This window comes from Trachypithecus francoisi, unplaced genomic scaffold (genome assembly GCF_009764315.1).
Source record: "Trachypithecus francoisi isolate TF-2019V2 unplaced genomic scaffold, Tfra_2.0 Lachesis_group15, whole genome shotgun sequence".
Lineage (NCBI taxonomy): Eukaryota > Metazoa > Chordata > Mammalia > Primates > Cercopithecidae > Trachypithecus > Trachypithecus francoisi.
The window spans coordinates 45,736,322-45,751,001 of record NW_022681460.1 but is presented as its reverse complement, the minus strand read 5'-3'; the positions used below and the strand labels follow the sequence as shown (position 1 = coordinate 45,751,001).

General features: G+C 33.0%; 1 protein-coding gene across 4 annotated transcripts in view; it reads right to left on the bottom strand.

The window, feature by feature from the left end:
* GRIK2 (glutamate ionotropic receptor kainate type subunit 2) overlaps positions 1-14,680 on the bottom strand; it is a 716,255-nt gene that overhangs the window by 34,210 nt on the left and 667,365 nt on the right. For all 4 annotated transcript variants that reach the window (XM_033234701.1, XM_033234699.1, XM_033234702.1 and 1 more), the window contains one exon: positions 1,551-1,776. In XM_033234701.1, coding sequence (XP_033090592.1) covers positions 1,551-1,776 — 226 coding nt within the window. The remainder of the gene's footprint in view (positions 1-1,550; positions 1,777-14,680) is intronic.

Here is a 14,680-nt window from a genome sequence, read left to right as displayed (position 1 = left end):
GACAAATTTGCAGAAGTTAAGGTCGAAAACATGTATAGCGTTATTAGTTACTACTGTGATAAATCATGAATATGTTTTCCCCTTTCTTTCAAAAAGTACATTGATGTAAATAAAATATGCTATTACTTTTTTCTCTCTCTACAATTCGTTTCCTGTTGCTACTCTAAAATATTACCGTCAACTTAGTGACTTAAAACAATACAAAATTTATTATCTCACAGTTCTAGATGTCAGAAGTCCTAAAAGTGATGTCTCTGAAGGATTGTATTTCTTCTAAAGGTCACCTGGCATTTCTTGGCTCATGGCTTGTTCTTCCATCTTCAGTACCAACAAATAATATCTACAGATCTCTCTCCTCTCCTCTCCTCTCCTCTCCTCTCCTCTCCTTTGCTCTCCTCTCCTCTCCTTTGCTCTCCTCTCCTCTCCTTTGCTCTCCTCTCCTCTCCTTTGCTCTCCTCTCCTCTCCTTTCCTCTCCTCTCCTCTCCTTTCCTCTCCTCTCCTCTCCCCTTCTCTTCTTCTCTCTCTCTCTCTGTCCCTGTCTCTTTCTCTCACATTCCGTCAAAATCACATCTTAACTATGACTCGAGCCTATACTCTCCCTATTACAAGGGCTCTTGTGATTACATTGGACCCATATGGTTAATCCAGGAAAATCTCCGCATCTCAAGATCCTTAACTTAATCGCATTTGCAAAGTACCTTTTGCTATGATACGTATTCAAAGTATATGCTATATTCAAAGTATATTGCTATAAAGTAACATATTCAAAGGTTCTGGGGATTAAGACATGGACATCTCTGGGAAGCCATTATTCTGTCCACCACACGTGCATATGTACTGTAATGTTTTATATATATATATATGTATTTACTTACAGCACAAACATATACATATTCATACATGTTTGTATATATATAATCAAGATTTTTATTATTGTTTTCTGGAAATTACAATTCATTATCTCATTTGATTATTTTGATTAAAAATAATTTGCCATATGAAAGAAGGAGGATATTAAAAATAATCCTCAGTGTTAAGTATTCTAGATACGGCATTGGTAAATAGTCTGCTGTTTGTACCTTCTTTTAAGTAAAACAATTCTAATAATATTCATGAGAGCCATTTATGCCTCACTTATTTGAGTAACTCTCTAAGTCAAATAATGTATTTGTAAGCCACACATTTAAAAAAGTAAATTGTTACAAAAACTTTAGTGTACTCATAAAACATTTTTTGAATTTAAGATTGAAAAGAGAAAGTTAGCTAGGCTATGCTGTGGGTTTTTCAACACTGATACAGTAAAAATATCCACTGACCATTCTGATAGAAATTAATTTTTCCTTTTTTTGACTTACCTATTTAGAAGAATATATTGATAACCTGCTTTTATACAAATTGATAACCTGCTTTTATACAGTCACAGAGGGGTAGCAGGATGAATTTGGTTAAAACAAAATTCCTAATGGCATATGTGGAAACACTGTTTTACCCCTGTCTTACAGCAACTCAGATTAATGAACAAAGTATAAATAGCTGACATATAACCTACCCATGGGAGTGCCAACGCCATAACCTTTGGAGTCTATAAGGCCGCCAATCTGTGTCAGGTTACAGTTCCGCTGGGTAACAAACTCGATGGTTGTTGACTCCATTAGGAAAGCATAATCAGAGGTGAGGACGCGCTGGATTCCTTCTTCATTACTTTTGACCAACACTGACTGCCTTCTGCTACTCATAAAGGCCCACATTTTGTCATACGTGGAGATTTTTGATTTCTGAAGAAAATAAATATAAGTTGGTCATAAGAAAAATATTCCTTAGTTTCCATGTGGTCCTATAATGTTTAGACACAATGGACCACATTTACTTTACTTGTACCATCTTAAACAATATAATTTTTAAGGGATATATATATATACTGAAAAAATCTGAATCTGTATAACGAGTTTCTCATAGCAATTTCTCATCATATTTCTAGGTATAGTATAGATTTATTTAACAAATATATTTTTTTAAATCTTAATGTTTAAAAACACATCTCAGTAAATCATAGAAAGTTATACATATAATAGAAAATAAATTATTTATAAGGAAGTTCTTTGTTCTTGTCTCTTACCTGAGTATTCCATATTTGTCAACATCTCTTTAACAACAAATATAGAAGTGAGAAACACTGCACTCAGATTGAAACTGTAAGACTGCAAGAGTTTGTTTGTTTTCCCCCAATTTGGGTTAAGATAACACAGATGCTACATTAACCCCCAGGGATACACACAAAAAAATACAGGTTGAAGAGAGGAGCAGAATGTGTTACCAATAAGGATGTTACAAATAAAGATGTCTACATTTCCACTGAGAAAAAATTTGATCACCTCAGAACTTCTTTAAGCTGGACTTCAGAAATCTATTCTTCAGGGCTACTAAAAAACTAAAGATTCCTGGACCAATACAATTGAATAGTGCTTATATCCAACTGAAAATTATGAGTAGGGCTTTACTAGAATTTCATTACTAAAATAAGAAAATAGGTTTTGTTCAGAAGGTCCTGGTAAAACATAAACAGGAAAAACGTTAGCATCTGCTCCTTGAAAGTTCATATGTGAAACCCTTATCGTCATTTATTATACAAATATCACAAATAATCCTGAAGTTATAAACACAGGAAGGATATTCATCATACTGCTTGCATGATCATAAAAAGTTAAAACTCTTTTCAAGCAAATAGATATGGACTTTTTTGTACAGTTTAAGTGTGCTTTTATTTCTACATGTACAAAGAAATAAATGTGATATTACCACTATTTCCACTACAAGGCAGGCCCACAATATTACAGAGAAAAATCCTGGCACTGTTTCAATGATAAAATGGAAATAAGTACCTTATGATTTATTAGGAAAAAGAAAAAGGTACAATGAGTGTTCTATAAAGACAAGGACAGAATCAAAGCTAAGACTGGGTAGAAATCCAAACCTTTGCTCTGCAGTGAAACACTGAACATGCCTGCCTCATCCTCCCAAAGTGCTGGGATTACAGGTGTGAGCCACCATGCATGGCCAAGATAATTATATTTTATAATAGTGCCTTAATTCATTCATTGTGAATATTTTGCTGTAATCCATATGTGGTAAACACATCAAACTTTTTTTAAATCATAACTGAAAACCAAGCAACTTTAAGAAATGTTGCTACTGTATCCTTTACAAATATAGTTTAATTTTAAATTACTATGAATTATCATATTATTTCACATTTGAAATATCTGATCTACAGTACTAAGTTAATTGGTGTAATAAGTTTACAAAACATATACTCACTTAAAATTCTTGAAATACTTTCCAGCACTGATTTTTCATTTCTCTAAGTATTTCTACTTAGATGGCAAAATATATTTAGATAGAAAATTCACCCAAAGTGTTTTAATTCTCATAATAAATATGAAAGCCCAATTTAAGAAATATGATTATCTGCTGGTCACCTACCAGGAAATGCGTAACTTTAGAATACACCCTCTCTCCACAAATGTCCAGAGATAGTCAGTCCTACATGCCTTTCAAAGCCAAAATGAACATGGGTTTAAAAAAAGTAGAATTTATTGAAGGGATGTGTTAAAAAACAGTTAGATTGTTACAGCCTATGCCTGAATAGAATGATGACTCCCCCATCCCACCCAAGCAGGGACTAGAGGTTTTATTCTCTGGGAGGAAGCAAGAGCATGCTGGATAGTTGAGCCAGGGAAGACCGTATTAAAACCAGAAGAAATAAGTTGAAATCCATAACCAATGTGCAGACCAGTCAGCCTCTTGATTCGTATACTTCCTCCGGAAAGAAATTTTTTTCAAGCAAAATAGATAGTATTAATAGTAATAATAAAAAGTTGTCACATATATAAATTTTAGTATCTGTCAGACATTCTAAATTATTTACAAATATCAAAATTTTTAATTTTTATAAAAATATGTAAGAATTTTCATACCCCTTTTATAAACAAGAAAACCCTACAATTACATGGCTACCTACTGGCAAAACTATGACTCAAACATGAGAAGATTACCTACAAGGTGCATAATCTTAATCAGTGCACTACACCAACTCTATCTAAATATACATTTCATGGATTTTCTAACTAAATTACCCACTACATACTCCACAGTGAAACTCAGTTTTTCAGCTTTGAGTAAGCACCTAGAGTTTGCAGTGAGCCTTTTAAAATCTATTAAATATGATCAAACAGCCAAGGATAACCAGATATTTGAGTACAGCCTCCAGCTGAAAATATAAAGACTAAAGCAAACAGAATGGCATAAATGATCCTCAAAGTGGTAAGAAATATTTTACAAATGCAACAAAACAAAAACTCAAAATGCATTCTCATGCATTTAGAACATCAAGAACTCTCTAATATGAGAGAAAGCACTCAAGAAATACTATCTTGGATATGAACTTGATAGGAGGGATAACTGAAGAAAGTATTCTTTGGCTGGGGCACCATGAGTTAAGGAACAGAGTCCTAGAAAATGATAGCAAAATAAATAAGGAGTAATGAAGGTGAACTAAAGCCTTCCCTCGGCTTTTTAAACTTGGGACAGGCTCCTTCCGACCTCCAGGCCCCATCTTAAGCTCACTCAGTCCTTTATGTGATTCAGATAGCCTAAGCATCAGGGTATTTTCCCTTCCTTCTCGTAGATAATTGACTTCAGAGTTCTTGTAATTGTAAATTCTTTATTTGTCCCTTTTAAATGTAAATCTTTTTTAAAGGCTCTTGGCAGTTTTTCAACACCAGACTGTCTTTCTAAAGGGCCTGGAGCCAATCCTTTGAAAGGTAATCATCAAGAAAGGAGGCATCTCCTGGAACATGTATACATATGTAACAAACCTGCATGTTGTTCACATGTACCCTGGAACTTAAAGTATAATTAAAAAAAAAAAAAAAAAAAAAAAGGAGGCATCTCTATCTTCCAGTCTCTGTGGAAAGGTAGAAACATAACTTCAGACAGAGGGTCCCTTGTTCCAAGTTGTAAAACTACTTTCTGTGACAAAGATATGAGAAAGTTTATGTATCCTTTGGACAAACCCAATTAGCAAACACATATAGTCATAATCCCCCATACCCACCCAAATGTTGTTAAAAATTCTTTCACTCTTAAAAACTCCCAACCCATCCTTTAAAACTCTCCAGAGTTTCAGCCCAGTTTAGAGATTGAGTTCTGATCTCTCTCTTCGTTTTTGGAATAGAAAAGTCTTCCTTGTTGGTTTAGCTTTTCCCAGTGCAATTTTTGCTTTCACAGAGCCAAGTTACTCTTATTTAAAATACGTGTATCACCATAGAATACTACATAGTCATAAAAAAGAACAAAATCATGTATTTTACAGCAACATGGATGCAGCTGGATGGAGGGCATTATCCTAAGCGAATTAACACTGGAACAGAAAACCAAATATTGCACATTCTCAGACATAAATGGAAGCTAAATATTGAGTACTAATGGACATAAAGATAGAAACACTAGACACTAGGGATTACCAAGGGCAGAAGATGAGGGGGGCAAGGGTTGAAAACGTACTGGGGACTATGCTCACTACCTAGGTGACGTGGTCAACTGTACCTCAAACCTCAGCATCACATAATGTATCCATGTAACAAACCTGCACATGTATCTCCTGAATCTAAAATAAAAGTTGAAATTATTAAAAAATTTAAAAATAAAGTACAAATAAATAAGTAAAATAAAATATGTGTATTGAATTACTTTTATGCAATAGGCACAATTTTTTTTTTTTTTTTTTGAGATGGAGTCTCGCTCTGTCACCCAGGTTGGAGTGCAGTGGCCGGATCTCAGCTCACTGCAAGCTCTGCCTCCCGGGTTTATGCCATTCTCCTGCCTCAGCCTCCCGAGTAGCTGGGACTACAGGTGCCCGCCACCACGCCCGGCTAGTTTTTTGTATTTTTTAGTAGAGACGGGGTTTCACTGTGTTAGCCAGGATAGTCTCGATCTCCTGACCTCGTGATCCACCCGTCTCGGCCTCCCAAAGTGCTGGGATTACAGGCTTGAGCCACCACGCCCGGCCTGGGTCCAGGTTTCATAGTTAACATGCAAGAACAAAATATGCCTTAACCATAGGAGCAGTGAGAAGTGAAGGCAATTACGAAGCAGATTGGATATGGATGATGAAATCAGATTTGCATTTTGAAGGGATCACTAAGACTACAATGTAGAAAGACCATTTACAAGCACATAGCATCAGTCTAAGGAAACAGTACTTGGACTCTGGAGATGGTGTTGGAGAAGGAAAGATATCCAGAAACTCAAGGTGTGTGTGTGTGTGTGTGTGTGTGTGTGTGATTCTTAATACTTGGTAATTATTAAAATATAAAAAGTAAACAGAGGTTTAGGTTGAAAAAGTCCTTGGTTTCTGGTTTAAACTTCAGCATTACTGACAGAGGGAAAAAACTGAAAGAAGATCAAATTTTAGGGGAGAAAGAGTATACCTAGTGTGTTGACGGCACATGAGGAACATTCAAATGGATCTGTAATATGAAGTTATATATCTAAGTCTGGAGTTCAGAGGAGAGATCAAAGCAAAACATGTAGATTTTTTGATGCCATATTAGATACAATTGACCAAGTAGTGGATACATGTGGAAAAAGACAGGAGAGGAAGATGAGATGAGTCCTAGGATTAATTAAGGCTTGCGGAATTTTGAATTTCACCAACTGGCATAGGAGGCTGAATCTGCTAAGGAAACGTAAAAAGAGTAAACAGAGAAGGAAGAAAATCTAAGTACTGCATACATTAAGGCAAGAGAAAGTTGAGTGAGGAACTGGTCCCTTATAGTGATTTTACTAAAAAACTACAAATGATGAAAACTGAATAATTTCCTTTGGATATGGCAACAGAGAGTTTCTTGGTTATTTTAGCAAGGGCTAATTGAGGGGAGTGAAGCTCTTAGAAGTCACATCAAAGTGGATTAAGAAAGGATTTGAGGAAAGTAAACTGGTAGCAGTAAATGCCAAAAAGAAAAAATAAATAAAAAGTACAGTTCTGAAGATGAGCAGATCCAGGACAGTAGACAGTAGAATATTTTGGTTTAAGTAAGATTTTAAAAGATTGAAGAGATTTGAGCATGTTTAAATGCCAATAGGGGGATGTTTCAAAAGAAAGGAGAGGTTTAAAATGTCAGACAAAGAAAGAACAATCAATAATGCAAAGTTTCTTTGACTAACATCTCCCCATTTCCTCCCCTCAAACGCCTGGTAACTACTATTCTGCTCCCTGCTTCTACGAATTCAACTTTTTTAATATTCCATGTACAAGTGAGATCATGTAGCATTTGTCTTTCTGTGCCTAGCTTACGTCATTTAGCATGGTGACTACAGTTAATTATACTGTAAAATTATACTTGAAAGTTGATAAGAGAACAGATCTTATATATTCTCACCACATACACAAAAATATAGGATAATGGATATGTTAATTAAACTGATTATGATAATTATATATATATGTATGTAGATATAGATAAGATATCAGGAAAGACTCAGGAATTGAGACTTAGCCTGACTATGTGCATAGCTGCTGTCAAATTTATTAGGAAAGACTCTCCAAAACTGTAGATATATACAATTTTTATTATGTTATTGAGGTCAACTGTACCTCAGTGAAGCTGAAAAAAATAAAGCAATGTTCCTAATAAGGTGGGTCTGAGCGGAATAAACAAGGATTTAAAACACTGCCATTGGCTTGACTTGTGGTTTGAAAATATTTATATTAAACACCCATGGGATCATACTTCCACTGTAAAATATACTGTATAAGGAGAAAATAAGAAGGCTCAGCTAGATTTATTTTTAATAAAGCAGAAAGTTGTTGAACATTCTCAAAGTTAAATAGATTATAGGAACTTGAAAGGTAAAAATCAATAAATGGGAGCTGTACAAGTTAAAGAAAAGGAATAAAAATGCACTTAAGATCAGTGAGGAGGTAAAAATGAAATAAATAATCAAATATTTCTATGTTGAATATGAAAGTTGTATGCAAACTGACATAGAAGAAAGGAAATATGAAGTTGTAGTATAAACTAAATATTATAGGTGGAAAACAACGGGCCTGTTGGAGGAACTACCTGTAAATACATTTTGCTCCATCTCCTGTGACAATGGTTAGTGTCTTTCAGTGAAGTAAATACTGATCATTGCCAAGGGATCTGATTAAAATCAAACATAGGGACTAAGCTGATCAGCCATAATGTCCAGTCTTTGAAGGTCCTCTGGCCGCTGTGATGAGAGAAAGTGAAGACTGAGACAGAATACCAGGAAAGACTCAGGAATTGAGCACATCCTGGCCTTGTCCATAGCTGCTGCCAAATTTATTAGGAAATACTTTCCAAAAGAATGTAGTACCTAAGAGAAATATATAATATAAAAGACAGGTAGTAAGTTAAGTACATCATAAAATAATTTTCCATTAGCAAAGAAATGAGGTAACAACAAATTACAGGATAATAAAGAGCTCAACTTGAGCGTAGCCAAGTAAAAGATAAGAAATAGCTAAAATATTTTTATTTCCTTCACAGTTGAGAGAACCAAAGCTTCTTGCTTTAAAAGAAAGTGAAAATAGATAAAATTTATGGCATCGTGATTTTACAAAAGAATTTTAATTACATAAACCCTAAAAACATTATAACTTATTTGACAAAAATAACAAAAAAGATTTCTTAAGTATTAGCCTAATAGCTATATTATACAGAGTAATTAGCCAGATAAAGCCAAGAAAATCAGTTAAATAATGTCTCAGAGATATTGTATGAAATGCATATGTAAAAAAAAGCACTACAAGAAAAATGTATTTTTAAGTTTTTGTAAATAAAATCATCTTATTTTGCCACTCAACTTATCTGCCACTAAAAATACTAGAATGTATTTCTATTTTATTCCTCCTTTCCTTAATTCTGCCCCACATTAAATAAACTTATTTTTCTATGTTACATTAGATGGATGTGGGGTGTCAATGTTTAGCAATGTTTGTTTTATAAAAACGACGAAACTTGTAAGCTGATTTTTTTTTTGCTACATCAGCACAAACCAATAAAATCAGTTCATAAGACACTATCTGCTTATGGTAGCAATTTTTATGGACCGTGAAACATCAACAAAATAAGATATTTTTGTCAAAAATGAACTTTAAAGGAATAAGAAATACAACCCTTTTTAAAATTCACAATTGCCAAATAATTTTGTGTATTAAAAAGAGCATACAATGTAAATATTTAAAATATTTTAAACATACATCTAATGATTTAAAACTTACAGACATTTTAGTTTAGCTTCTGCTAGAACACTAAATAAAGTTCGCAACCTGGAAATTATTTGGCTCTTTGCAAGTCTCAAAAAACTAACAAATTTTAGGGTAAATTTCTTTTCTGAATGTTTTAGTGAACTGGTAAAATATCAATGTAAGAATAGTGCTCTGCAATTTTGTTTTGAATTTCTTCTAAAATATTATGAAAAGCTAATAAGGTAAGGTTTACTCTTGAAATGCTTGCATAGATCTTTTCTTTTACTGGGAGCAACATATTTGACAAATACAAAGGCATCTTCTTTTTAAAGCAATCTTTGGCCTAAATTATCGTAGGTACACAAATGAATTCTTCACCTTCATTCATTTTGTTTGCTGTCAAAAATAAATTAAAATTTAGAAACCATCTTATGCTCATTGAACTTACTTTTATAAACCTGACTGTCTAAAAGTGATAAGAAAATAGCATTATCAATATTTATGTAACATTTTGAAGCAAGGATTTAGAATTAACTTTTTAAGTACAATCTACAGGAAAGTTTTCTCCATGAATGAAATGCAAAACCTTTAACATTAATTTTGTTTTAAATATCATAACAACAACACATCAACCAAAGAAAATTGAATACTGTTTGGAAATATGTTTTATTATACATAATAGAAATGTTGACTTCGGCTCAGATACCTTAAAAAGTTAATCAGGTGGTACAACACCCAAAATATCTTGAAGTAACCTGAAAAAGACTTTCTTGTTAACAAATTCGATCTCTTTTGAATTAATAGACATTTATAAATACAAATTTTATCTCCTAAATAATAAATATGCCAGAATTAGTTTAACATTGGTATATAGATTAATACAGCAAAATTGATAAAAGCAAATACAGTGATTTCTGACTTTTTTAAATTAACAATGTAAATTTTGTGGTACTTGGTACTTACTCAAATTATTCTTTTTGAATAAATTTCACATGACCAATTTTGTTTATAATACTAACTTAAATATTTGGCTATAATAATAATTCTTATTTTGTTATGAAAAAGTTACATGTAATAAGCCCTAATGCCATAGCAAGGTCTCCCTTGGTAAAAGAGATTCTGGCTGAGATTTCCATTTTAATTTTTTATTACAGAAATAAATTACCAACAATACTGGAACATATGTGCTAGGTAAGAACAGCTGAGCCCTATCTGGACTCATCTGACCTTGGTCACTAGGAAATTAGAGTTAATTCAGGGAAACAAAACTGAAGCCATATGTGGTTCATATTAAAGGTGGATCTGAGTCCAGTGCAGTGATCTGAAAAGCATTCAGGTGTTAGTAAACCTGTCAGTCCTTGGGATAATTCTGGCAGTGTTATCTCAAGGCATCTGTAATCTCTTAAAACAGGATATTTGAAGGGAAGGACAATGAAACAGAGAGAATTGCTCTTCTCAGTGTCACTGTGAGTTAATAGAGGAATAAAAGAGATCAGAGTGACTAAGCATAATATGATAGGCAGCAAGTTTAGTATCATTTGGTGCGGTTAAAGACAGTTATCCTTTTTAGGTAGTTGAAACAGCATTTGATAGTTCATTGTGTACCATTCCAAGTCTCTCATAATGAAGATTCATTGCATATTATCTTTTAAATGAGATGTCTTCAACTTTCCTGATCAAATGTTTTATTTTCTTATAAATAATAGCCATCAATAATATATTTTACTGTCATGTGGCCAAACTGAAATGAAATTAAGAAACTTTACCACACTGGGTCAATGAAGGACCTTGGATAAGCCATAATTTATTTTCCCTACCTAATGTAATAAAACGCTTCTTTAACAATATTGTGGAAGTATTGTGATAAATAAATGAGAAAATTCATCTAAAGCCATTTTGACAGGCCATAAAGCTCTGTAAAGATAATCAGAATTTATTCTCATTGCTTGTTTTACATAATCAATCAAAAGAAAAGCACAGTACTTGTACACGTGATGACTGTAGCATATGCCTACTGCCTTCATGTATATATATGTAAGTGTCTATGTATATGTCTTTACCATTAAAATAATTCATAAATTTTTAAGGATATGGAAACTTATTTTCTCCTCTATTGGTATTTAATCACCCTGGTAAGCAAGAATAGTAAAAGCACCCTGAGCTTTTGCTGAGGTAGGAGCTTTAACCAACATGACCCTTAAAGCCAGGACTTTTCAGGTGAGGAGACTTAGAGGCACAAAAGTTTTATTTTAAAACTCAACTTGTTCTATTTAATAATTCACTAGACTATTCATTCATTCATTTGATCTTTCATTTTAATATATATTGACCACCAGCTTGGTATATATGACCATGCCAGGCACTGTGCGTACGTAGATTTACCAAAAACAAAACATGACCCCTGTCCTGGAAAAGTTTAAAGTCTTATAATGCATTACAAGTACACTGAGAATTAAAACATATCACAATATGAATATGTATAAAGTAATTAATGATTATATTAATCATTAATTTGCAGCACATTTTAATTAGGGGTACAATTTAGCAGAGGGGCTTTGACTATGCTGTTTTCTCTAGCTGGAATGCACTTTCCCTGCATATCCATGTGTCTCACTTCTCCACTTCCTCCTGATGTTTGCTGATACATTACTTTTTAAAGAGAATTTCTAATATTTACCCTATTCAAAATTAAAACCCTGGACTCACCATATATATACCTTATCCTCCTATTTTATTTGTATTCATACTTCTTAATGACTAGGTAGTATATTGTGTATTTCCTCTTTACATTTATTTATCTGTTCAGTTTCTATCTCTACCTGCTAGAATAAAAACTCCATTAATGCAAGGATTTTTTTCTATCCTTATAGCTGTTGTACCTGGAACAGTGTCTAGTATATCATAGATATCAATAGATACTTATTAAATAAATTTTAAAAATGAATAAATGAATGATTAGATGCATACAATGAAATTATTCCTATCATGCTGGACTTTAGAACACAGGCATATTACTTTCAGCTGTAAAATTACCAAGCTAAATGATCTGTGGTAAGTTTATCTCTCTAGAAGTCAATTTGTTCAATTGTGGAATAAATGGATTAGGCTATATAAATTCCAAGATATTTTTCAGTGGAGATGGTCTATATATCCATTAACATTTATTCATTTTTGTTCTTTTTTTGTTGTATTTTTATTTATAAATAACATATATATGTATATATCATGGCATATGTGATAATTTAATACAGTCCTATAATTTGTAATGATCAAATCAGTTTAAGAATAACTAGACATGTACTTCTTTTTCTCATATTCTGTTCATGGCTTCATTCAATAAGAAAAAATATATACATATATATACACCTGACCCAGCTTTAAAACAAAACAGAAAGATAGCCACATTATTGCTCTACATAAATAATTTTAAATTCTATTTAATTTTAAGTACAGCTTTAATACATTAATGAAAAATGTATTTCACACTCCACATATATCAAGAATGGAAAATATGTCCTTCTTGTTTCTTTCCTACTTCTAAATCACACATTCCACACACCTCTTGAAAGCAAGAAAAGGTACAAAACCTTGCTCTTTTAAGGTTCATACCATTCAATATTACTACCTGATTTATTTTACTACAGTCTTCTATTCATTTCCTGGATACAGATGTCTGCTTCTCCTCAGTGATGAACTAGTAAATGTTTAAGAATTGTCTCTCTGGAAAAGGAAGACTTGCCCTGATTTGTAGTGTTTGCTGATTTTTATTTGCTTTATTTTTACTTGTGGTACTTGCTGATTTTATATTCACTTTTAATGATTTCAAGTTATAGGTATTATGTCAGTCAAATCATAAAATTTCTGTAAATTTATTTCCTGAAAGTCAGTACAAGTCATTTTCAGCATACTGCTGTTTCTCCTTTACCAGCTTGAAACTGGTAAATCACTCAGAGTCTTTCACATAGAGTCCCCTTCACACAGGACTCAGAGTGACTTGTCAGTCACTCAAAATCATTACTAAGACTTTTCTTAGTGCTTCAGCCAATCGTGGTCACATAACGCTATTTTCAACACCTGGATTTATTTTACTTTCAAAATGAATTACTCAGCTTTCCTGCTCTATGATTTTAGACTCTTTTTTCTCCCCACTTTGTTTATTCAATTTCTTTACTGGTAATATTTTCCAATTCCACTGAAGCCTCATGCCCACTAAAGACCTACGATCTTACTATTCATTAGATGTTTCTACTTTTTTATATTATACCATGTTCAGATGATTTTTCCATGATATATAATCTCAATATTACTTTTGCCAATATCTTAAACTCACTAAACTCTCTCTTTCCTTTGAACTGTTTAACCCAACCCAATCCTAGAGTCAACTATCAATGTCTTCTGAATCTGAAGCAGCAAAGCATTGCTGGAAAAAGTGGTACTAATAAGAGTGAAACTGAAGTACATGTTCAACTCTGCCCAGAAACCTTAGTATCTCTTTCAACTTATTCTTTACAATGTCAATTTCAAATTGCTCCTTTCCTGACACTCAAAACTTTCTGTGGACTCAACTCAATTTTAGTAGTTGACCTGGGTTTTACTTTACAGAGAAAAATAAAACCATTTATGGAAACACACTCAAAAATCAATCCAAAACCTTCTTATGTCAAAGTCTGTCAAAATCTCTCCTCTTCTCTTTCTGTTTGTTACCCTACAAGCCACAGTGAATCCTTCATTTTCTGCTTTAAATTCCATCACATTCTTACATTATTTACAGGAATCTTATATAATTATTTCTTTTTTTACCACTCTCTTTTTACCAACAACATTTAAACACGTTCAAGTCTTTTAGGTCTTATTTTCTTTCCTCTAGTTAGCATACTTTCCACAGTAGTTATCATACTTTCTCTCTTTCCTTTCATAACAGAATTAATCAAAGAATTTTCTTCATGATTTCATTTCCTTATTTTCTAATCAGTCCACTAGATTCCTTAGTGAAATAAATCTGAGAAAATATACCAATGATCACCATACATTTTAAATTTAAATTAATTTTTTTGGACACAGATTACTTGGCCACTCTCCAGCATGCCATTCTCTTAACCACTTCTGCATTCTTGCAACACTTTAACAACTACTCTCATCTCCACCACTGTCCCTTTCAATCTATTCACTACACTGAGCCAGCATGGTTTTCCTAAATCTCAATCTTGATCATATCAACTCTTCCTTCATTAACTCACTTATAAAGCTCCATGTTACTCTTAAGGCAGAAAACATGGCTCTCTATTATGCTAAAGATTAAAAAAGAAAATAATGACTGATGACAAAGCTCTAGCAGGCATAGCTAGTTGTCTACCCATTTGCTCAATAAATATTTGAAGAAATGAATGAAGTGATCAGATCAAGTG